The sequence below is a fragment of the Phascolarctos cinereus genome, unplaced genomic scaffold, assembly GCF_003287225.1.
Source record: "Phascolarctos cinereus isolate Bilbo 61053 unplaced genomic scaffold, phaCin_HiC Scaffold_9;HRSCAF=440, whole genome shotgun sequence".
In the NCBI taxonomy this organism is placed as follows: Eukaryota; Metazoa; Chordata; class Mammalia; order Diprotodontia; family Phascolarctidae; genus Phascolarctos; species Phascolarctos cinereus.
This window is the reverse complement of record NW_027556402.1, coordinates 21943150-21968807: the sequence shown is the minus strand read 5'-3', so window position 1 is coordinate 21968807 and position 25658 is coordinate 21943150. Positions and strand designations below refer to the sequence as shown.

The window sequence follows — 25658 nt, the reverse complement described above, 5'->3', positions numbered from 1 at the left end:
TGTTTTATTTCCTTCGTTGGTGTCAGGATTATGAGGCAGGTAGGGTGGAGTTGAACTGAGTAAGTTAAAAGGAAAGTATGTATATGCAGATTTTCGCTCAGAACTCAGGGGAAATGGATTAGATAGTAAAAATATGGCTTCCCCAAACCCAGCTATCTGTCTCCTCAGAGAGAGTACAGTGTAGGTTTAAGGGAACTGAGTTAATAATAGAGGGCAAAATACTAGTTTTTGACATATGATACAAGTGATGCAAATTATCTCTCTTCATTATCTGGGATAATCTCTTCTCCATCACAGCTTTTGCAGACACTGCAAATCTCTTTGCCCAAGAATCTTTCCTGTGGTCCCCATCTTGCCTCCACCATGTTATTTCTGTTGTGCCCATGAAACCTATTTTTCTTATATGCAGAATATATATTTATGTAGCATATAGTGAAAATATTATTAATAAAATGTGTATTGAACTGCAAAAAAAAAGAGAGAAAAGAAAAGCAGAATCTAGGGATTCGTTCATTAACATTATACTTAAAACTGATGCCTGGGATTGAAATCTAACTGTAGCAAGGAGATGGGATGGATCTTTGCTCTAGTGATTACTTTCCCAGGAGGGTATCAAAAAATAGTTAATTCATCTGTGTCTTTAAAAAGCTGCTCCACATTACACTTTGAGCTTTTGTTAGTATGAGTGCTTAATTACAGTTGTGATTCATTTACAACTGCACAGCTGTCCCTGAAGATTTGTGTATAGAGATTTCATCCATTTACTAAATGTTAGGTCTTTGGAGTTAATTCTGTACTGGTGGTTTTAAATTTTTTTCACAGTACACTTCATCCAGTCAGAAGACCCCATAGACTCTCCACTTTTAAACAGAAAACCAAAAATCTACATCATCAGGATTAATAGAATAGAATTCCCTTTGGTGAGATACCATGAAAGTATGTCAAAAGTGAATTATTATTATTTAACTTCATTAATAAAAATACAGACCATGTAAACTTTAAGGCCAAACCACTGATCACTTCGAAGACTGCTTACATTATCTAGAAAAAAATGCTGGTCTTTTAGTACAACACCCTTTTCTCCCATTTAATCTGTATTTAATGTCTTTTTGGTTGAATTTGTCAGAATTGCAAATGAGATTTTTTTTTTCTGGAGGCAGTCAATTTTAAGTGACTGAGGTAAGTGTCTGTGGCTGGCTTTGAACTCAAGTCCTGACTCCAGGGCCAGTGCTCTATGCACTGTGCCACCGGAGGAGATTATAATAATGTGTAACTACTTGGCTAGTCCAAAGACCCCAACAAAGACCTAGGAGCTGTGGGGTCTTGGGTGTTTCAAGATAAGTAGTTAAGTTCCTTTTGGTTCCTATTCATAGATTCTACACTCTAGCTGATTCTCCCTTTCTTATCAAGACATTCCAGACATAGACTTGAACTCACACCAGACTCTAGAGGAACTTCTGTCCCAGGCCTGGGTCTCCTCAGTAGTGACTGTCTCTGCTTGGATCCAATTTTAGGAGATTCCTGGCCAGGCTTCCCTCACTTCACTTCCTCTTTTCTGACCATCTTCTGACCGCCTTCCGTTTCCTTCCAGTTCTGGGACCTTGGTTCCTCAGTGGGATCTGCTGCTCTGTGGGTGGATCCCTCACCCAACATCCTTGTTTCTCCCATTAAAACATCAGCCCCTTGAGGACTCTGGCTGTCTTTTTTTACTGGTGTCTCCAGCAGTTGAGCCCAGAACTTGGCACTTGGTGCTTGGTGGATGCTTTTGGATTCGTTCTTTGCTTCAGCTGGGTTAGGCACATTTTCAGTACAGCTTCATTGCAGAATCTCCAAGCTGTGGGAACCTGTGGTATCATCTTATTTGGCTCTTCGGGGTGTGTTCTCTGCAGGGTACCATGTTTGATCAGCTTTTAAAATCTTTTCTCTTACCTGTACTTCTGGACATGTAATTGTATGTGAGGCCCCCCCTTTTTTTAATCAGTGGTATTAAATATGGTTACTAAGTGCTTCTACATATACCACCTTATGCCCACTTAACAGATGAAGAAACTGAAGCTTTAGTTCTGTCCTGAGTCACTGAGTGAATAAGGGCATCGTTCAGTCAGAAGATTCTCAGGCACCCTGCACAGAAAACAGGGTGTCATAGAAGAGTACATAGAATACCTTCTAGTCCAACCCCCCATTGTACGGAGGGGGAAACTGAGGCTCAGGGATGTTCAGGGACTTGCAGGAGGCCACACAGTAGTAAGGTTCAGAGGCAGGATTTGAATCCAAGACCTCTCTGATCCTGGTGCCAGTGCTAGTTATATTGTACCCCACTACTTCTTTTAAGGAAACCTTAAGTCACTGGCTTTGAGAAAGGGCACCTGCTGTGACATTCTCGGAAGGTGGTCTATTTAAAGCCAGGCTTCTGCTTCTTCAAGGAGCTTACAGTCTAGTTATGAGGCCTTTGTTCAGTGACCTCAAGTGGACATGCTGTTCAGCTTTAAAATATGTGTATAAAGTAAGTTTAGTAAATAGGCAAAACCCTGTTATTTTACTTAAGTAAACAGATGAAGATTTATACCTAGCTAGCCTGCCGTCTGTGACTAGCTGTTGAAAGATTTATTCTAGGACTCCTGACTACTGTGTTAGGAAAGGCCCTGTTCGTCTCCTCAGTTGGCAGATATCGAACCAGACTCTGTCCTCAGGGGCCGTGGGAAATACTGCAGCTACTTATCTTAAAGGTTATTGAATGGACAGTTGAAGTAATTTTGGCTTCCTTAATCACCAGAGCCTGGGTGGGAGGGGATACTGGACTGGGTAGAAGGTGGAAGTCCTGAATTCTTTCAGTTGGGACATCTTCTCAGTGTGGCCACCCCTCGCTGTAGCGCTCGGGAGCCCAGGGCCCTGTCTGGAATTGCATTTATTGGTGAAAAGAAATGCTTCTTTTTCCAGTTGGTAAGTTTTTGTCCATTCTTATTGGTGATTTGAATAGAGTGTGCTAAACCTATTAAAATAGATTTTTAAAAATTGTAAAGTCGTCCTGTTTGAAACAGATTGTTTTGCGTGAAATCAGAGGACAAAGCAGCGGTCGCTGTGCCTTATCCTAAATGCCCAAATCCTGTCTGTTTCAGACTGCAGTGTGGTTGTTCTACTCCCGTTGTTTTGCCAACTGAAACCAAGTGAAAGTAACAGCCCAGGGATCATCTTCTGTCTTCAGGTCTGATTAGAAGCAAATTATTTACAAAGTTAGAATAATCTCTGTTTTGTTTGAAAAACAAAAAGCAAGCAGAAAATTCATTTAGTTTTTTCATACGTTATAGGCTTTTGATTCCGGTTGTCTTTACACACTCCCTGGGTTTTGCTTCAGTGTTTCAGAAGGCAATATTTACAGAAGTTGAACTGTATCACAGGTAGACTTTTGGTATTTAGGCACGGGTGCGTTGACCATGCCCCCACAATGAATGTTCACCACTCATGGGATCTCCTTGTAGGAGCAGGCCGGAACCTAACTTAGGAAGCACGTATTGCATGTCTCCTCTGTTCTAGGCCCTGTGCTAAACTCTTGGGGATACAAAGAATGGCCAGAACAAACAAACAAAACCAGTCCCTGTCTCCTGGGAGTTTACTTTCTATTGGGGGAGACATGTAAATGACTAGGTATATACAAGATAATCATAACTAGCTAGGATTTCTATAGCGCTTTGAGGTTTACAAAGAGTTTTTTGCATATGTTACCTCAGTTGATCCTCACAACACCCCTTGGGGGTATGTGCTGTTATCCTCATTTTACAAGATGAGGAAACTGAGGCTGACAGATTAGGTGATTTGCACAGGCTCACACACACAAGTGTCTGAGGCCAGATTTGAACTCAGGGTCTTCTAGAATGCCCCCTATCCACTGTGCCACCTCGCAGCCTGGATAACAAAAATAATGGAAGGTAATCTGAAAGGGGAGCTATTGTTAGCAGCTGGGGATGAGATGGGAAGGCCCCCTCCGGAAAGTGATCTTTTGAAGGAAGCCAGCATGTGTAAGTCTTACCCAAGTGTAAGACTTCACATTTAGTCCTGTTGAATTTCATCTTACTAGATTGCGTCTAAAGCTGTAGCCTGTCACAGTTCTTACGGAGCCTTACTTTGTTGTCAGTGTGTTGGCAATTTCCCAGCTTTGTGTCATCTGCAGATTTGATGAGCGTACCCTCTCTGTTTTTATTTGAATCATTGATACAGATGTTAAATATCGCAGATTCACATCAGCATTCCACAAGAGACGTCCTGCCATATTGGCATTGAACTACAAACAATAAACTAACCGTCCTACTCATTGTGAGTCAGTCTGATTATCTTATCAGCTAATCTATATCCTTCTGTCTTCTCCCCAAGAAGAGTATGGAATGCCTTGTCTTGAGCTTTTCTAAAACCTAGGTTAGCTGTTCCCTTCATCGTTCAGTAAGCCTGTCAAAAAGGAGACAAGAGTTAGTCTAATGGGACCTGTTCTTGATGAGGCCCCAGGCTGGCTCTCTGTTGTAATTAATTACTGCTTCAATTTCTAGATAGTCACTAACCAACTCGGAAATGACTTCATTCTAGAATGTTCCCCAGAAATGAAGTCAGGCTCACTGCCTGCAGATTCTGCTGGCTTCCCTTTTTTGGGAATCACGACAACATTTGCCCTTCTCCAATCTTGGATTACCTTTTCCTGTTTTCATGGGCTTTCTGTTATGTCAATGGACAGTAGTTTGGAGGGAGAAGAAACCCAACATCTGCCAGTTTCCAAAACCAGAACATGTAATTCATCAGGCCCAGTTATTTGAATTCAGCAAAAGAAGCTTGGTGCTCTCTCATTAGCTCCTTCTTTATCTTGGACATAAACTTGTTAGTCCTTTTGCAAAAACAGAATAGTGTCTTTGTGAGTTATCTCATCCATCCTCTGGAGAGGGATCCTGTCTTTTCTTTGATTGTTTTTCTTCCACTATACCTTTACAAAAAAACAAATCTTTTGTTGTTTTTAGTTTCCCAAGCTGTCCTTAGCTCATTCTGAGCTTTTGTATTCCTGACATGATTTTTACAGGACTGTGCTATACTCTTATATTCATCTTTTATTACTTGACCTTCCTTCTGTCTTCTGAACATTAATTTTTAAAAATCTGAGTTGATTGGTGAGTTCAGCCTGCATCCACATAGGTCTCTTCAAACAAATCCAGTTTTTCTTAATTTTTCCCTTTGTCTCCAAAATTTCTTTCTTGTACATCTGCCATCCATCCTGGTTGGACTGGGAAGGATGCTGGTGGTGAGGTGTTTTGTTCAAGGTCTTCTGGAGTCTTGATTGTCATCGCTTCAATCAGAAGCCTTCCGTTTCCAGCATTTCTCATTATTGTTGTTGTCCAGTCATTTCAGTCATGTCTGACTCTTTGTGACCCCATTTGGAGCTTTCTTGACAAAGTTACTGGAGTGGTTTGCTATTTCCTTCTCCAATGAAGTTATATATAAATTATTCTGTAAGTCGTTCTACTCTGCGTCAGTTCAGAGATCTTTCCAGGTGTTAGGGGTGGGATGAAATGAAGTACTTGTAAGTTAACAAAAAAAAAATTACGCTGGTCATTTCTTTTCACATAGTATTTCATTACATCTCTATTCCACAGTGTGTGTGTGTGTGGTGTGTGTGTGTGTGTGTGTGTGTGTGTGTGTGTCTGTCTGTCTGTCTGTCTGATTTTCTTTTTAATAAACCTGTCTAGAGTCATGAACCAGTCATGAGTTTCATTCCATCAAGTCGTTTGACTTGATTCATTTGACCTTTAAGGTCACATCTGCCTTGCTTTAGGAATTTTAGCTGTTCTTGTTTGTTGTTTAAACTTTGCATATTTCTGTATAGACATTTGAGGCTGTGGATTTTGTTACTGCCTCTTTTGTCTGTTGTGAATGTCTGGTTATGTGGTCACTGATATTTTTCCTTCTATATCTATATCTTTATTTCTTTCCTTCTTTCCTTCCTTTTCTTCCCTCTGGTATCTAACTTGGGGGCTATACCTAGGCAGTCTTTCAATAGTGATAATGACAACCTCTGCTATTGTGATATTCACTTTCTTTCCCAATTCTTCAGGATCATTGGTAATGGTTGTGCCTAAAGTAGATGCTTATCTATCTTAATAAGTCTTGGAAGGTTCTCTCTTATGCCCTGAATGCATGATGCAAGAAGAAAACAGACCTTGATTGTTGTAAGCACACTGACAAATAGCTGCCTCATCACCCCAGAGCAAAGAACCAGCAGCAGCCCCCTCCTCTCTATGGATGGTAGCCCTGCTTCTGTCCTCCTTCCACTTAGATGCTCTCCCCAGTTCCCTAATTTCCCTATTTATCAGCCTCTCTTGACTCCCTCACCCCACCTAAGCCGCAGTAGATTGTATCATTAACCCAAATGCACTTATTACAAAATCTCCTATCTTACCGTAACCTCCTATCATTCCTCTCTTCCCTATGCCTCATCCCTGTTTGCCACCTTTATCCAACCCTTCAGTCCACCCCTCAGTCCCTTCTCAGGCTCTGACTTCTCTTTTGTCTCTCTCTGATCCCAGCCTATAGTTAGATTTCACCTCTGCACTATTCTCTCAGATTCCTTTCTACCTTGTACTTCTGCAGTTCTTCTTTTGCCAAGCCTGAGCTTTGGATTTCTCTCACCGTCTGCCTCCTCTGCTTCTGATCAGGAGCCACTGAGTGAGGCCAGAGGAAGTCTCACAACCATGCTAATTGGCTAAGCCAGGCCTAGCCTGGCACACCTTTTGTTTTCCTTCCTAACTGACTTCCTATCTCCCTCCCAACTGAAGCTATTCCAGACATTCTTCAGGTCTCTCACACCTCCTCCCTCACCTGTCTCTCAGCCGAGGGCCTTGCCTCTTACTTTACTGAGGAAATCGAGGCCGCTGTATGTGAGCAGGCAGCTCCTTCGGAGAGTCCGGTTCCTGCTTCTGCAGAAAGGGTCTGAAATCTGTTTCAAGTCTCTAACTGAAAATATATCCCTTTTCTTCCTCTGCCTTACCTCTCTGAGATACTCTTCCACTCTCAACATCCTAATAGCACTCAAGTCCTATCTCTTCTGCCTCAGATTCATTTTTGTCTCATTGAAGCCTCACTCTGACAACCTGGAGTGTGGAAGAGGCGTTGTTGTTGTCTGTTTTTTAAGAGCTTTCCCTTTCTTTTTCAGTAGAATGAGAGCCTACTTTTTGAAATATCGGTAACAGTCACCTTGCTACAAAGAAATATACAGAACAGACACTTAGTCCAGATCACCTCAAAATTTCTGTTACTTCCCACGGTGACTGAGATTTTTTCAGCCTTGTTTTTTTAAGATTATGTGTATTCACATCTCTACCCTAACTAAGCACCTGGTGAAAACTATTAAAGCTTATTTTACTTCTTTAATAATTTGACAGTTCCAATCAACTTCCTTCCTTAGTCTCATCAACTCCCTAGCCATACTCCCCTCCCCTTCAGTCTGGCACAGACTTTATCTGTTTCACCAAGCTTCCCCACCCACTGATCTCAATTTATTTTACCCTCTAATTATTCCTGTTACCTTTTCTTACTTACCTCTCAGTCTTGCCAGTTGCCATCTTCTTGCCTGTTTTGAGTCTGCCACTTCTCATTCTACTCCTTAACCTTCCTGGATCTTTCTTAATCCTTTTATAGCCTTTTTAATTGTCCTTGATACTTCTTTTTCAACTTGGAATTAGACTCTGGACCAGTATCTTGGCCTAGAGATCTTTTTCTCCTTCAAATTTTACTCAGTTTCTCCTAAATTCAACCTTTCACCTACTTCTTTAGTCTAAATCCCTCTAAGTTTCTTAGACAATTTTAAACATCTTTCTTCTTCAGCTCAATTCCTTTCCCTTTTTCCCACTCTCTGTTGCCATAGAAAATGCATGTAGAACACAGTAGGACTAACATGGCCTTGCTCATCTGTCTCCTCCTGAGCTTCTTTTGAGCTCCTCTGTATTTTGAAAAAAAAAATGTTTTATCGACACTTTGCGTTCCATCATGGGTCTGTTCACACAGACCTCTTCTTTCCCCCCTCCAAAAATTAAAGCCTTCCCTTGTAACAAACAAATACAGTCAAACAAGACAAATAAGTGCATTGTCTTGTCTGAAAATGTATATCTCCAGTGTGTGTCTCCTGGGGGTGGGGGAGGGAGTTTCTTTCATCTCCAGTGTGCTGGATTCTTGACTAGTCATTGCTTTTGATAGAATTCTTTCAGCATTTCCAAGCTGTTTTCCATTATATATTGTTTCAGTTAATTTTTGTTGCACCTATAAAGTTCTTGAAATCATTATTGCCTGCAAAAAAAATTACTTTTGTTTTTTCTTTTCCTCATATTGCCTCAACTTATTTTTTCTTGTTTCATTGCCTTAGCTCATATTTCTAGAACTATATTAAATGATAGTGGGGACAATGAACATCATAGTTTTTCCCTCCTGATCTTATCAAAAGGGCTTCTAGCATTTATTCATTATGGGTAATATAAGCCCTTGGTTTAGCTTAGATACTGTTTGTGATATTAAATAAAGGTCCAATTATTCTTTTGCTTTTTAATGTTCTTAACATAAATAGATGTTGCATTTTGTCAAGCTTTTTCTATATCTTGTTGACATTTTATGATCATGTGATTTTATTTTTTTCTGCTGTTGCTATGGCCTGTTATGTTTGTAGTTTTTCTAATGTTGCACCAACTTTGCTTTCCTAGTACAAATCTGCCCTGATTATACTGTATAATTTTTGAAACATGTTGCTGTATCCCCTTTGCTGATGTTTTAATGAATATTTTCACATTGCTACTCATTGGAGATATTGGTCACTTTCTCTAGTTTATTGTCTTCCTGGTTTGGGTTTCAGGACTATTTTTGTTTCAGAGAAGGGGTAGGATGCTCTAGATTTACAGACAAATTATGTAATATTGGAGTCACTTTTTCCTTTGAATATTTGTTAGAACTTGTAAATTCATCAAGATTTTTTTCTTTGGAAATTCATTTGTGCCTTCTTGAGTATTTTTTTTTCTTATACTGAGTTATTTAAATTCTCTTTCCTGTTTGGTTGATAGGATATTTTACATTTTTCACTGCTTACTTTTCTAAGTAAACTCTTAACTTATTAATGAGTTCTGGTAAGTGTTGTTGTTGAGTTGACTATTTACAAGTTTTGGAAACCAAATCCTTTTGAAAAATCAGATGCTTCCATATTTCTATAGTTTTTCCCACTTTGTGAGGCAAGTAAAGTTTCTGTCCAACTCTGTCACCCTCCTCCTCAGTAAATTCCAGTGGCTCCTATTGCCTCCAGATTAAATAACAAAGTGTTTTGTTTGGCATTCAAAGTCCTTCATTACCTAACTCCTTCCTACCGTTTCAGTCTTCTTCCACCTAGTCTTTGACATACTCTTCACTCCAACAACTGTCTTTACGGCCAGCCGTTCCATGAACAAGAAACTCCAGTCTCTTGGCTCTGGGCGTTTTCTCTGGCTGTCCCATATGCGTGCAATGTTCTCCCAGCCCCTCTCAATTTTAATGCCTGCCTTCTGTTCACTATTTCCTATTCATCCTGTATATAGCTTCCTGTGCATTCTTTCTTCATCTTGTCTCGCCCACTAGAGCATAACCTCCTGGAGGGGAGGGGCTGTCTCATCCCACCCCTGCTTTTTTTTGGTTTCTTCCATGCGTGGTGCAGTGCCTAGCACTTAGCTTCAGAAATGTTTGTTGATTGAGTGATTGAGGTATGGAAGGCTTCTGGCCGCTGTCTTCCAAAATTCCTCAAAGATTTCTAACCGTTGTTCTTAGATAATTATTTTGAACTAATGACTTAGACTCATTTAAAGAAGCCAGATGCTCTATGACTAACCTTTTTTGGGTTTCAGTTTTAATCATAATGAAAAAGAGCTGATTAACCTTAAAGCATTTACCTCTATAGCTAAGAGTGACTTTTATTTGGCTGTGTAAATGTAAACTGGTGGTGATATTGGAATATTACCATTTATTGTTAATATTGGACTTTTACTTACTGAATAACATGCAGACTCATTAGTCTAACCTTTCACAGCTCTACTCCAATCTTGACAGTATACCTTTCCAGTTTTATTTTGTGGCTTTCATTCACTTTCCCAAATGGTACAGTCCAGTAAAACTACGCTGTTTACTGTTGCCTTTTTCATTTTTCCTCTCTCCTGTCCCTACTGTCTTTCTGTTTTGTTTTGTTCTGTTTTTTGTTTTTTGGGTGAGGCAATTGGGGTTAAGTGACTTGCCCAGGGTCACATGGCTAGTGAGCTTATGTGTCTGAGGCCAGATTTGAACTCAGGTCCTCTTGACTCCAGGGCCGGTGCTCTATCCACTGCGTCACCTAGCGGCCCCCACCCTCACCCCTGTCTTTCTGCACAGAGTTCTTCCTTTCTTGCTCCCTTCTGCCTCCTGCTCACCTGCTTCTTTTCTTTCACGGCACAGCTTAAGTTCTATTTCTTTCCTTGATTCTCTCCCCTCCCCCAAGCCAGAAGGAATTCTTTCTTGAGCCTCTTCAGACTCCTTCAGTATCTAACCTCCATCATATCCACTTGTTTTCTTTCTTATTCTTCAGTATTTATAGGCAGGTCTTATCTCATGTTCAATATAAAAAAAAAAAGAGTGCTTACTAAGTACCACGGCATGGGGATATAAAGATGGAGCCAAGGCCCTTCCAGGAACTGTGACAATGGAGAGGGAGAAGTTAGGCGAGAGTTCTCAACTGGTAGATTAGGAGGTCCTAGATTGCAAACACTTTGAAGGCAGAGACTGGGCAGTTTTTTTGGCTTTTATTTTCCCAACACCAAACTTCAGCATCCAGTAAATTCAGTATGTTAGTTTCAAAGTTGTCCTTCTTCTTTGTGTGTGCCTACAAACTCCCTTCTCATCTCTTCTGTCTTTTTAAAATGTTTCATCACTATCACTCATCCCCACACATCCCTCCCCAAAATCAAGACAAAACAAAGCAAAAAAACACTCTCGTGTTAAAACAAGCCCCATCATATGAAGCAAATCCAGATGGTGGCCACATCTGAACGTGTGTCTCTCTTTGCTTGCCTCATTGCTCATCCCCTGGCCTTCTAGTTTTTCCCCCAACTTGACTTGCCATCTCCTAGTTCTGTGCATTTGCAGACAGTCCTCTGCCACCTCTCCTGTGAAGGCTTCCCTGATCTATCCACCCATCCATCCTCTCTCCCTCCTCACATAACCTAGTATTGTACTTGGATTACAGACACATTGTGTTCCTCCAACAGTGTCCTTTCAGGACAGGATATTTTCTTTTCATTTATGTCTCTGGTGCTTTACTTACAGTAGATGTTTAATAAATGTTTATTGAATTGAAGTCAGGAAACCTGTCAGCTGGGTAACCCTCTCAGAGCCTCAGTTTCCCTTTCTATAAAATGCAGATGTTTGTACGGTCACCAAAGTTACACAGATGCTATTACTGTTAAGAGGTTTCATCCCTTGAGGTTGAACCTTCAGTTATCTGAAAAAAGTAAAACTCACTTATTTGTGGGAACCTTTTGCCCGGTTTGATTATGAGCTTCTTGAGATCTGTTTCCTCCTACCAATGCAGATTGGCACTTTTCTTCTGTACCTTAGAGAGCCACCTCAGGCATTGTGTAGTTAAATGACTGAAATTGTTGCCGGTTTCTGTGTTTGTTTTTGGTTTGGACCCGTGATGTTCCATGTGCACACTCCCTCTACTATATAAGTCGAGCACTGAGAGATTTAATGATTTTCCTGTGTCCACATTAGCTGTTACATGAAGAAGCAAGGACCCTGGGTCTCCCTGACTCCCACATTGGCCTTTTATCCACTGATCCATGCTGCCTCTGTCACTGGAATGCTTAGCCAAAGATTCATGTCTCTTAGTCCTTGGGCACCAGCTGCTCTCCCAATTAAAGTTCTTTATGTAAAGAAACAAGTGAAATGGCCCTGAAAGATATGATATCTCTTGTCCTTTGTTTGCAGTTGGCTGGGGTGGGGTGCGCCAGGCGTTGCATGGTGTTTGCTAACCTTTCTGATAGACTCCTGTTGGCGGCACGTTGACTGATACCTTTGCTCTTTCTTTGCTCTCCCTACGCAGAGCGTTTCTCCAGCCCAGAGGGATGAGGTGGTCCGGTGGCTGGCCAAGCTTAAGCACCAGTTCAACCTTTACCCAGAAACGCTGGCCTTGGCAAGTAGTCTTCTGGACAGATTCTTAGCGACTGTCAAGGTAAGCATGTTAAGATGAAGATTTTGTTTGCAGGATGGGGAGTGGGACTCTGGCTTTGCTTCGGGTTGAGCCAACATAATGCTTTAAAAGGTAGAGCAGTGAGATATGCAGGAACCGTCTTAGCCATTGGTGTGAGGTTTGCCTGAGGAAGCATTCACTTTAAGCGGCTGCAGAACCTCCCTAAATGGAGTGATGTCTTAGTTCGTCTGATTTCATATCGCATTTTGCTTGAGAGAGAAGTACTTGACAGCAGTTTTAGTTTTGCATTTGCTGAGTAATAAGTAACTCTCTGAAGGACCTGCCTATTACATATTGTCTTGTTTTGTAATTCGTTAGGCAGCTCAGTGGTGCAGTGGCCTGCAGAGTGCCAGGCCTGGAGTCAGGAAGACTCATCCTTATGAGTTCGAATCTGACCTCATACATAACTTACTAGCTGTGTGACCCTGGGCAAGTCACTTCACCCTGTTTGCCTCAGTTGCCTCATCTATAAAAGGAGCTGGAGGAGGAAATGCAAAACACTCCAGTGTCTTTGCCAAGAAAACCCCAAATGGAGTCATGAAGAGTCAGACGCGACTGAAAGGACTGAACAACAACAACAGATCATTAGTTGCTAATGGATGTTTACTGAGAGTGCATGTTGTGGAATTCTTAGGAAAAACTGTGAGACTGCATCCTAGAGCACACTATTGTGGAACGTGGACTGGGCTCTCTTCTTTGTATAATCTCTACACATTGACATTTGTCCTCATAGAATGTGAATTCTTTGTGAGTCAGGATTGTTTCATTCTGTGCACTTGTGTCCCCCTCACCCACTACTTGACACATATATAGTGTGCATTTGATAAATGCTTGCCGATGAGCTGTGGGACTCTCCATGCATCATGAGGCAGCCCTCCAGGTTCATATCCATGGGACTTTGGACAAGTCACCTAGCTTTTCTGAGCCCGGTTTGGTGCCCTGTAAGATGAGCTAGCAATAGAGGGTCATAGATTCAGAGTTGAAAGAGACTTGAGAATTCACGTAGTCCAGTCCTTGGATTTACAGATGAAGACACAGAGGCCCAAAGAGTGGGAGAGGTGGTTGGCCTATATCTGTGTGTGTTTATATTATGGAGTGTAAACAAAATTAAGGAATTCGGGATTTGTCATTTGTATCCTGAGAAGGTGTAATTTGGGACTTCGAATTTTACAAATTTTATCTGGAGAACTCTTTTTGATAGGAAATCATAAAGAAATGGAGGGATTTGAGCAAATTCTTGAGCATCGTTTATATTCCCAAATTTCTGAGGCGTCTGTGAGCAATGTTGAACGTTAGGCTGTATGAAGTTGCCTTGCCTGATTGGAGGAGGTCTGGCTGTGCCACCTTTTGGAAGGCATTCTCCGTGATTTCTGCCCCTCTCCCCCTCCCTTTTCCAAGGTTGGGAGCACCCTAGCTTCTCCTTCCAAAAGCTCAGAATGCCCCTGAAGGAAATCTATTCAGTTTGGCTTGTTTTTTCTTCAGACAGCTGAAATTTTATCTTCATTTTATAATGACAAAGAAATATCAATATGTCAACTTTAAGTGACATTTCAGCTTACTGTCTTTTGTTAGGCTCTGTCATATTCTTCCTCTTTGATGAAAGCTAACACCAATTTGTCATTAAATATTTTCAAAATAAACTTAGTTTCTAGGAGTTGTTAGTGAATTATATAACATATGTTGCTTTTTGATATGCTGAGTTCTCCAAATGGACCTGTAATCACCTGTATTCGGGTGTTCCCTCCAACCATGCAGGTCTTCATCCTTCCGTAACTGGTCATCTTGGGTCCTCCCATTTACTTGCTAAAGCAGGCACAGTGGAAATGCTGGAGGCCCCAGGCTTGCTGCCTCCCGAACTCACAGGGGCACCACTGCTCTTATTTGTGACCCCGCCATCTTCTTTTCCTCCCCCACATTTCCCTGATGAGATTCTTCATTCAATCACAAAGCATTTATTAAGCACCTCTTATGCACTAGGTCCACTCACTGGGGATCCAAGTACAAAAATGAAGCAGTCCCTCTTCTCAAGTAGCTCGTGTTCAGAGAGGAGAGACCCCTGGGCCCATGTGGCCATATAGGGAATAAGTAGAAAGAGAAAGAAGACAAAGAAGTAGAAAGTGAAGTACAAGGTATTGGGAGGGAACAGAAGATGGAACTTGAATGAAGTTTGGCATTCTAATAGGAGGAGGTGAAGAGGCCTAGGACACGGGTTGTGCAGTGACCCACCCAAGGGGCCAGTGTTTGAGGAGCAGAGGAGAAGGCCAGGGGGTGGGAGCATGGGGAAAGTTGGGCCCAGAGCAGGAAAGGCTTTGAGGGTTAAATGGAAGAGCAGTAGGAAGCCCTAGAAATTGATGGAGCACAGCAGCGTGGCACGATTAGGTCTGCATTTAAGAAAAATCACTTTTCAGTAGTGTGAACGGACCAACTGCTGAGAAATGAGAGACTTGAATCAGGGAAGCCGGGCAGAAAGCTGCTGAAATAATCCAGGAGAAAGGTGACCAGATCCCAAACCAAGGCAGCGACTGTGTGAGTGGAGAGAAGGGCTGGAAGCAGAAGTGGAAAGATTCCGCCCGCCTGGGTGTGTGGGCTGCCAGGGGAAGGGCTGGAGTCTGCCTGAAGCATCAGCAGCTTCTATTGCTCGGAATAGACAACTTCAGTTTGGTCCCTTCTCTCAGCCCAGAATCCCCTTTCTGAGTTTTGCTTCTGTTTTTGTTTTCTAGTCAACACTTAACAATATTTTGTTTAGCTCTAAGCAGTTTCCTCCCTACTCAGATTTCCCTCTTCCTCCTCCCTGTTCCAGCTCATTCACTTGTTTATTTTGTTACATTGATTTTTTTTTTAGCTGTTTTAATCTCTTTTGCTTTTTTGGTGAAAATTCCTAAGATCCTCACTGTTCTATTCCCCTTCTTTGAATGATTATCATCTGTGGCATGTGAAAAAAATTTTTTTTTAAAATAGCGAGTTCCCCTTTCTTTTCCCTTCTCACACTCATTAAATATTGTCAATGACAGGATATTTTTTACTCTCCTAGAACTTTGTTTTTAAATTTAAATTTTATTTATTTTCCATGGTAGTTATGTTATTTTCTTCTTCTGTGTCGAGCTTCTACCTCATTTGATCAGGCTGTTCTAAAACCAAGATCTCTTTGCCCCCTGTTGGATACTCATTAAGCTTTTTGGCTAACCAGCTTCAGTTATTTTCTTTGTTTTTTCTTTTTTCTTTTTTGTTTTTAGTTATTTTCCATGTAATGGAATATTGACTTGTTCTTTCCATGGATCATAATGGAGTGGTTAGATGTTAATTCATCAGTCTAGAATGCGTCTGGTTAGGCGTCCGTGGATGAGGTAAAGATTTGGGTTGAGTTACACAGAGTGTGGATTAATTGTCTTCATAATCAGCATCTGATTTTGTAGCTATAAATTCTAACTCTTTTTTTTTCTGCCCGTGCCTTAGGCCCGTCCAAAATACTTAAATTGTATTGCAATCAGCTGTTTCTTCCTAGCTGCTAAGACCATTGAGGAGGATGAGGTAATTTTTTCTTTTAAAGCTTGCTTCCCTTTCTTTTATAAAATGAAATGTAATTCTTTAATTTGCCTCCCATGTACTTGCTTGACAAGACAGGACTGAACGTGAATTTTTTCTTTCTCTGCTTCTTTTGTTTTATTGACTAGAGAATTCCAGTGCTGAAAGTGTTGGCCAGAGACAGTTTCTGTGGCTGTTCTTCATCGGAAATCCTGAGAATGGAGAGAATAATTCTGGATAAGCTAAATTGGGACCTTCATACAGCTACGCCATTGGATTTCCTTCATATTGTAAATAGACGTTATTGTTTAAGTCTGTGTTATTTTTTCTCTTGTGGATCTTTTGCCCCTTTTCCTTTTAAAAAATTAAAGGAAAATGGAAGTAATGGCTGTCCAAGGTATGATTTAGATCAGGGCTTCTTAAACTTTTTCCACTGGAGACCCCTTTTCGAGTTTTGGCAGTGTTGGTTGCCGCTGCATGGGCATGATGGCATGTGTCGTGCAAAGTGAGCATGTTGTGTGTTCGGAACCAAGGCTGCACAGGCAGGCGCTGCCAGAAACACCTCAGATTCATTACACGTTTGATGTTGAATTAATTTTTGGGTGTTGCATGTCCAGAAACCTTTCACCTTTGCCAAATTTTTCTGGGGTCAAGACCCACAGTCTGAATTTTAGATAATCAGATAATGGCATTGGGATAAATTGTAGACTTGCCACACTGTTCCCCCTTAGCGAGCCAGCCATGGTCACTTCTGCCGAAAGTGGACTTAGGGGTGATGATATTCTTGTTTTTCAGTTTCATGCAATTGCAGTGTCAACCAGGCCCCAGTTACTGTTTGGCTTGCCCAAACTGAGCCCGTCTCAGCACCTGGCGGTCCTTACGAAACAGCTCCTCCAGTGTCTGGCCTGCAGCCAACTTCTGCCATTCAAGGGGTCCATGTTAGCTCTCGCCATGATCAGTTTGGAAATGGAGAAGCTTATTCCTGATTGGCTTGCTCTTACAATTGAGCTGCTCCAGAAGGCACAGGTAGGTGCAAGCTTAGTAGCTGTTTCCTGAAATTATTTTGAAGTCAAGGGAAATAATTGGTTTTCATTTCAGTTCCATTTGGTGGTAGAAAGCCTATAGATAGTAAATAATCAGATAATTTATTTCAGATGTATTCTCATACACTATTGATTTGACAGGAGAAACTGAGTGCAGATCAATCTAGTGAGCTGGACAGGTCTTTCCCTTCCCTATAGCACGTACTTCCCAAAATAATTTTTCTAAGAATTTTGAGCAGTTCATATGATTCTTGTTGATACATGTTCTTTTGGCTTGTTAGAGAGAAAAATGCCTGCTACTGTAGTTAAGTTTCAAGGTAGTGGTTATGTGCTCCATGGAGTGAGTAAGTGTTGTTTAATAGCATACAAGTGGCAAGAAAATACTTGTCAGAGAAGTAAAGAATTCATCTTTGTTGTAAATGAAAAAGTTAACTGTTTTACTTTATTCAGCATGTTGAAACTGACCACCTTCATTGCAGCGGCTCCCATAGTTACATCTAGTAAGGCATCCTTTACACACCTGCGATTGGAATTTTAGGCCAACACTTAATGTTTTTGAAAATCTTCATTTTCTAAACTAGTTTTTGTTTCAACTAAATAATGGTTAAATCACTGTGGTCACTTACAAGTTGAGAAATTCTGACTGAAGTGCAAGGGGCAGGTGAGCTATGAACGGAGAAGCAGACACGTGGATTGAGTGACAGTACAGAGATCTTCCAACTCTTTCTTGGGTAGCCTTCTCTAACTCCTCCTCTCAACCCCAGCTCAGGGTTCTTAGGTTCTTAAATACTTTATTTCACAACTTAGAAGTTTTTCCCCAACAGGTTTTAGTTGTCTTTCATTGGTAATCTAAACTTGGAGTTTCTGTGTGTGGAATAGGATTCGGAAGGGTCATGATGGCCTGGAATCATCTCAGCAGTGCAGGGAGCGGTGTTGAGGAGATGGGAGTTGTGTATGAAACGTCAATGTCAGAGAAAAAAGAAAGCTGAAGAATAAAATAGTAAGAACATTGTACAAAGTTCTGCTTACATGGATTTTTACTTTTATGAGAACAATTTCTACCTATTGGAAGAACCAGGTGATGACGCCACATTATGTTGTCTGTTTAAAAAATTTCTAATCATTTTTGCCCTGATTACATCAGTCAATAAAGGAGCATTTATTAATTGCCTAGTAAGTGCTAGGTGCTTTTGGAGACAGGAAGCCAAAAATGAAATAGTTCCTTCCCTCAAGGAGTTGATTGACGGTGCGCTGGGAAATACAACGTGTTTCTGACTATTTGGACAAAGGGGTGGAGTGGGGAGGGATGCAGGAAAGGCTTTCTGTAGTAGATGGTAGCTCCGTTTGAGCAATATGTTTTAAAGGAAAAGGTAAGGTATTCCAGCAATAGAGATGTTGCTTGTGCAAAGGAGTACCATGTAAGGGGAACAGCAAGATGGCCAGCTTGGGCTGGAACCTACATAGGGTGCGTGGAAGGGAAGAATGTACACTAAATCTCAGAAGGTGAATCGGAGCCAGGTTAGAGGCTTTAGGGGCAACCAAGTACATTATGACCTTGTTCTGAGACTTTGGGGAAACGCTTTTAACTACTCCGAGCCCTAGTTTCTTCCTTTGTAAAATGGCAATTAATTAGAATTATTATACCTCATTATAGTCATTACAGTAGGTGTGGTGCCGTAGAAGGATCAATGTATTTGTGTCATCTGGGCCCATTCGTAAAGTTCGCCTGAACTTTACCAAGTTCGTTAGAGAAGTGGAGGAGATAACCTATGGGGAAGCACTTTGGAAGCTGGGAGGCCACAGAATAATTGGAAGGCAGAATCATCATGACTGAATGCAAGTGTGAGTTTCCTAAAGTTAGTAAGACGTCAAGTACATGGCTACTTCCAGGTTGTTAGGCTCTTTCTTATTGTCTTTTAAACTACTGCAAAAATCTGTATCCTGAATATACTCTCAGTATGGTGGCATATATTCGAACCTCCCATTTTCATGTTATTACTGGTTATTTTTGAGCTGTTGTGCTCATTGTACTAAGGTACTGTTTTTTAGGGGCCATGTGGTAGAGTGGATAGAGCATTGGCTTCAGAGCCAGTTGACCTTGGGTTCAGGTCCTGCCTCTGACCCCCCCGGTTGGGTGACCCTCAGTGCTGTGTTTTGAAGGGACTTTTCTTATCTGGGAATACCCCATATCAGTAACATCTACAGGCCTGGTCTCTAGTTCTTGTATTTTTCTGTGCTGAAAGAAGAAGTAAAATAGCATTTATTAACTATGTGATAGGCGTTGTGTTGGGCACTAGGAATGTAGATACTGAAGGAAGACAGTGCTGTCCTTGGAAAGCTTCTATTGGAATTGAAGGAGACGTCGAGGGAAGAGAAGTGGTGGCTGGGCCTGGAAGTTCTGGTCTAAGACCCACAGGGACCTGGGGGTAGCCCCAGGGCAGCTGACTGTATTGCTGTTATTCTTCTGCTGTTTCCAGAGCAGAAGGAAAAGCAAGGGAGTGGAGTCCACGTACAAAAGCAGGATGCCCAAGCGGACCCTAGTTTCCTGTAGCTTATGAAAGGGGAAGCATGCTTCTTTCATAGCTGGGTGCTAGCATAGGCTGATCTTTTTTCCTATTGTAAGAGGTAAAGGACATTCATTAGCCAGAGATGCTTTTGCTGGAAGTGTCATTTTTCCTGACACACTGGTCTGTTTGCCAAGGATTTGAATACTTGGTGCAAAGCACTCTACCAGGTATAGGAGGATCACAAAGAGGTGAGCCTTTGAAGAATATAGTCTTGTCTGGGAGATCTTAGGTGTCTCGACAAAGTACTACCCAGTGAGGCTGTAAGACTGATACATGCAAAGATGGAGAGGGGGCAGAGTTCATTGAGAGCAGAGGTAAGCACAGAAGGTTTCATTGGAATTGGGCCTTGAAAAATGGGTGGTATTTTTTTATTCTGGATTCAACAAATGCCAAATGAAATGAACCGAAAAAGGGTATTGTACATTTGATAGCTAACAACTTGCTTTTTCTTTGAAGGGTATGATAAATTCAATAGGTAACTTTCAAACATGTTCTACATGTTTCTGTTTCCTGTTGACCTTTTCTCTTATGTGTATTTAAAAAAATGCTTCACTATCCTCTTTTGTTTGGGGGTGGGAGAGACAGCCCTATCACCAGCCTTCTACTCACCTCATACTCCCTTTGGGAAAAATGGAAAGAAAAGCCATTGTATCGGAGAAGCATATTCAAGCAAAACAAATTTCCTACATTGGCTGTGTCCACAATTATGTACCCCATTCAAGATCTCCATTCCAGAGGTGGGCAGCATTCTGCTTCTGACCTCTAGGTTTGTGCTTGGTCATTGCATTGAGCATAGTTTTTAGGTCTTCCAAAGCTGTTTTTCTTTAGTGTTGTTATTGGCTCATTATCCTTAGGTCTGCTAACTTCATTCGTGTCACTTCATACAAGTCTCCTCAGGATTCTCTGACACTGTCCCTTTCATCATTGCGTATGAAGGATGGGTGGTGCTTTAACAAATGGAAATGGAGAAGGGAAATCTTCCCAAGAGATTGGAAAGGCAGGAGCAGAGACTTTGACCTGGGAAAACTTAGAGCATATCTACAAGGCTTCTGTGATTATAGTCAGGGTGGCTGGGAGCTGGCTTGTGGAGGGTCTGGAATGCCAGGCTGAGACATTGAAGGCTTTTGAGCAGCAAAGCAGCATGATCAAAATAGTAGGCAGGAATTTTCATCTCATAACCCATAGGATAGATTTGGGGTGGCAGGATGGGAGACTGGATGCTTTTTCAGAAGGTCAGGCAGTAAGGGCCTAAACCAGGGTGAAGGTAGTGGGAATGAATGGTCTCTTCCAACCCTGAGTCTATGATCTTCTGAAGGTCTGGCTGGGCTACTTTAGAGGAATCATTAGGACTTAACAGGTGTCCAGAGGAATGGAGTGGGAGCACCAGAAGGAGAGTGAGAAAGTCAGAGGCATCTTGAAATTGTCAGGAATTTAGACCAGAAGTTTCTTGTGAACGCTTTTGTTCCTTATGTTTATATTCCCAGGGTGGAACACAGAAGTGTGTGATTACTAAATGCTAATTGATTAAGAGAACCGTAGGAAAGAAGTAGGGAAGGCTCAATTGGATTGAGTATTTGAAGAGTTCATTTTCAACATGTTGAGTTTGAACTGCTGGTGAATATTTGGGTGGAAATGTCCAGAAGGAAGGACAGAAATTAAGCTTAGAGCTAGATTTGACAGTCATGTAGAGAGAAGTGATGACTACGTGAAGATGTCAGGTTGGGGAGGGCGGGTCAGGAAGAGAAGCCAGGAAAGGCTGTGATCAGAAGTTCAGGCCCCTCCTTTGCTGCTCCTCTTCCTCATCACAGAATTTTAGAGGTGAGCGACCCCTCAGTGGGGAATCTAGTACATCCTGTTCCTGAAAGGGAGCTTGCCACAGCACATCAGACAGGTGCTCCCTTAGTCTCTGCTTGGAGGCTGCCAGTGCAGGAGGAGCCCACTGCCTCCCTTTCACTTTGGGGTAGGCAGTTTTCCCCACTATCAAACCAAAATTTGCCTCGTTGCCATTTCTACCTATTGCTCCTGGTTGTGCTCACTGGGGCCAGAGTAAGTCTAATTACACATCCATGTGACAGCCTTTCAGTTATTCAGAGGTACCTATCCTGAGTCTCTTCTCTAGTTGACAATTACTTGGTCACAGTAGTTAATAGATAATAAATAATAGCCGTAGTTTACAAAGGCTATTGAGAAGCTGTGTCATGTATAGAGGAGGTTAGCCAGCATGGTAAAAGGCCTTGGTTATGAGTCATATAAGCCCAGGAAACTGGTATTTAGCCTGGAAAAGAGACGACGGGGGGGTGGGGTGGGGAGAAACCTGTAGTAACTATCTCCAGGTGTTCTTTCTTAGAAGACATTAGGTTTGGTTTTTTTTGCCCCAGATGGAAGAACCAGGACCAGTGGGTGGAAGTTTAAAGGGACAAATTCATGCTTAATGTGTGGAAAAATGTCTTTACATTTCGAGCTGTCTAGAAGTGGAATGGCCTGTCTGAAATCGGTGATGAGTTTCCCAGTCACAGGAGGTCTTTGGACCTGTTATCGTCAGGATTCCCTTAGGGGTAATAGGTTAGACCAGGTGGCCGCCAAGGTCACTTCACACTCTAAAATCTAGGATCCTACATTAGCCATAGGATTTAAACCCAGGCCCCTGTGCCCCGAAGTCCAGGACCTTTTGTTCTGTACCATGCTACCTTTCCCTATGTTGTATAAAACCAAACCAAACGAAAACCCTCTCACCCCTCTAAAATGATTAACCATCCGAAGCTGTGGTCGCTAACGTTAACCTGCTGCTGCCGTTTTCTGGTTTAGATGGATAGTGCCCAGCTGATCCACTGTCGGGAGCTTGTGGCGCGTCAGCTCTCTCTTCTCCAGTCTTCCCTGCCTCTCAATTCTGTATATGTCTACCATCCTCTCAAGCACAACCTGGCGACCTGTGACAGAGGAGTGTTCAGATTGCACCCCTCCTCTGCCTCGGGCCCAGACTTCTCCAAGGACAACAGCAGACCAGAAGTGCCAATCAGAGGTACAGCCGTCTTCTACCAACATCTGCCAGCTACCACTGGGTGCAAGTATGCCTCTGCTAAACGCAAGGTGGAGGAAATGGAAGTAGATGATTTCTATGATGGAATCAAGCGTCTCTACAATGAAGACAATGCTTCAGAAAATGTGGGTTCTGTGTGCAGCACTGATTTATCAAGGCAAGAGGGAAATGCTTCCCCTTGTCCACCTTTGCAGCCTGTTTCTGTCATATAGTAACAGTAAGTATTACCTCTAAGTAAACTGAAGAAAGCTACTCTGGGAACAGAAACGTGCAGAAGCAAGCAAAGATGTATAAGGGGCGTACCTTGTCAGGCTGAACTGAAGTGAGCCAGAAAAACCTTGTTTTCCTATGCGGCTAATTCACCTTATTGAAGCACTTAAACATCTAAAAAGTATAAAAAATTATAAAAGACCCCAAAAAAAATCTAACAAAAAAAAGTAGAAAAAAGTTTCTTTCTAGTTCCAGTTCTCTGCTAAAATTTAATGTAATCTGTCGTCCATGTCAAAGTTCATATTTAGTATTAAGAAAATTCAAAATTTATTAGCCAGATGGAGCCTGTTTAATTTCCATTTCTTCTTGCTTCCGCCTGCTCTTTTCTTTAACTTAGCCTTGTGCATGTTGTTTTGTCCTTTGACCTCCAGTAAAGAGATCACACCAGGAAATTGTTTCCTTTAGCACTTTGGTGTTCAGAGTTGCTGCAAGTGACGGAGGACCCGGATTCAGATTTTAACTAGTCTGGACAAAGGAGCCTCCAAACTTGCATGTGTGCTAAGAGCTAGCCAAGGTGCGCAGAAGTAACTGACCACACTGATTAGGATTTCGAGATGGGTGCAAAAAATACTGGATCATGTGGATCTCTTAATATTGGAAACTAAATTATTGTGTAAAAAATTTTTTTAATCTTAAAGTGAAACCTGAAAGTAAAATGTGATTAGGGCAGTCTTAATTTAGATTTCTAAAAGTCACTTTTAGAATTTGTAAAAAAAAAAAGTGTGATAAAGTTATTCATTTTTTGGGGGTGCATCAGATAAACTGCTGTTTTGTAACCAATCCTACTTTTCACTTGATTATAATCAGTAAGAGATACTGCTTGTCTAGATGTGGGGGCAGTTGTACGATTTTGAATCTTGAATGTGTTTATTATCAGCTTCAGTACCTAAAGTTTTATGTTGTTTGAACTAAGAAAATCCTGATAGCTTTTTCCCTTCCTATGTATTATCTCTTAATGACCCCTCCTGGATCTTGAGCTCTCTCCACAGTCTGAAGAAGGTATTGCACTCAGAACCATTGTACTGATGAAAGCCTTCTGGTAGCAATAAAAAGTTGTCCTTGCCTCTGTGTCTTGAACTTCTTTCTCGTTTATGGAAAGATGAAAGTTCTGGGTGGCTGAATTACCTCCACTCAAGCAATGCTGTGTCAATTGAGACTAATGAAAAATTCATGAAGATTAAGGGACTATTTTTGTGGACTCACTTGCAAGCAGTAAAAGCCAGCATGATACATTATAGTACGCTCGTTTGTACATTTGCCAGAGAGGGAATAAAAAGGTGTGGGCTAAATTTGTGAAATGAGGAATGTAAGTGCACATCAGAAAGGATTAGTCAGTTTTCACCCTTCTTTGAATATTTGTGGTGTTTTTACTAATGCCAGAGAACAACTAGAGCAACTCTTGTGTCATTTCTTCTTCAAACAGGCCATTATATTTAAGCCTGAAACCATAGGAAAACTGCTCACATTCCCTGTGATGCTAATGAGGAGGCAGGTTGAGAAGGAATCCTATGCAGAGGAAGAACTGGAAGCCGCCTGCTGCTTTTAAGACTAAATTTTAGAAGAAACTACTTTTGCTGGAGAATTTCACAGGATGCACAATATCCTAACTTGCATTAACTTGATATTCAGCTGTTGCTAAGCCTTAGTTCCTCATGTGTGACAGCATTTGTGCTTGACACTTTGCAGCTGTAGAGATGGGGTTTGTACAGGATGGGGCCTGGTGCTGCCTCCTAAGTTAAACAAAATGGATCTGATGGCGCCTTAGGATACACTTGCTTTCCTGGCTAACTCGGAGAGGCAGAAGAGCTAGATTTCTAATGTCACTTCTGATTCTAACATTATCAGGTACCTAGTATGCACCAGGCTGTCACAGCTCTCAAGGAGCTTCCGTTCTCCTGGAGGAAATGGAAGGTGTACATTAATAGCCACCAGTAATGTCCCACTTCAAGGTTTACAGACTGTTTCATGCTTCGGCTTTGATTATCTCCAGTTTACACATGAGGAAACTGAGGTTAAAGAGACTGGTCTCTCCTGCCTGAGTGTCAGTTGAGTACTTTTAGTCACCACACCACATTGCCCCTCCAAGGAGTGAATGAGGCAAAGGGGAGATGTGTCCTAGGAATATTGGAAGAAGCGAGGCCACTACCAGAGGAGTGCCCCATCCTTGAGGCACTTGGGCTGAGCCCTGAAGGCAGTCCAAGAACCTGAGGGACACAGGAGGATGGGCACTGCAAGCTTAGGACGGCCTGTGCGGATGTGGAGTTAGGTTCAGGATCAGCTAGTCACCTAGTTGGACTAGGAACACAGTGTCTCAGGAAAGAAGGCCAGAAAGCAGTGGGGGAGGGTCTTGTGTTTTATCCTATGCCTTGGGAAAATTCCAGCTCTGTGTCTTTGATGGGTCTGACCTCATCCAGGTGGGCATGTCTCCCAAGATGCAGCCTCGGCTGTGTCCTCAGTCTGTGTGAGGTCTCGTGGTGGCAGGGAGGGGCAGTGCTTGTTGGGGATGGTTGGTGAGAATCTACCCAGTGGCCCGCTCTGTGGGCACTCCTTGGATTCCCTGAAGGCTCTTAAATGGTGTTGGGAATAAGCCTCATGTCTGTAGCACAGACTGCATTTTCATGTAGAAACAAGGTTATAAATGGTGGTTGGTTTTCTAGGATTTCATAAAATCCTAGTGACCCTATAATGAAGTTTCACTGTACTACTAATTGTGTAATAATGGCCATGGCACTTTGATATTTGCAGAGTATCTCATTTGGTCTTCTCAGTAATCCTGTGAGGTAAGTACTACAGGTATCGTTTCCATTTTGCAGATGAGGAAACTGAGGCTCAGAGATAAATTGACTCAGTGGTTACACAGCTAGGACGTGTTTGAGGTGAGAACTGAACTCCTATCTCTCGAAATACCAAAGCCATTGTTTGTTGCTTCATACCCAACTGTATCTCCCTGTACCCATCCTATTTTTTTC

General features: G+C 41.9%; 1 protein-coding gene across 1 annotated transcript in view; it reads left to right on the top strand.

Moving 5' to 3' along the window:
* CCNI (cyclin I) overlaps window positions 1–23751 on the top strand; it is a 50824-nt gene extending 27073 nt beyond the window's left edge. The window contains exons 3-7 of the mRNA XM_020988381.2: window positions 12104–12232; window positions 15704–15778; window positions 15922–16062; window positions 16568–16798; window positions 22188–23751. Coding sequence (XP_020844040.1) covers window positions 12104–12232; window positions 15704–15778; window positions 15922–16062; window positions 16568–16798; window positions 22188–22631 — 1020 coding nt within the window. The 3' untranslated portion in view covers window positions 22632–23751. The remainder of the gene's footprint in view (window positions 1–12103; window positions 12233–15703; window positions 15779–15921; window positions 16063–16567; window positions 16799–22187) is intronic.
* Window positions 23752–25658: the final 1907 nt, after the last annotated feature.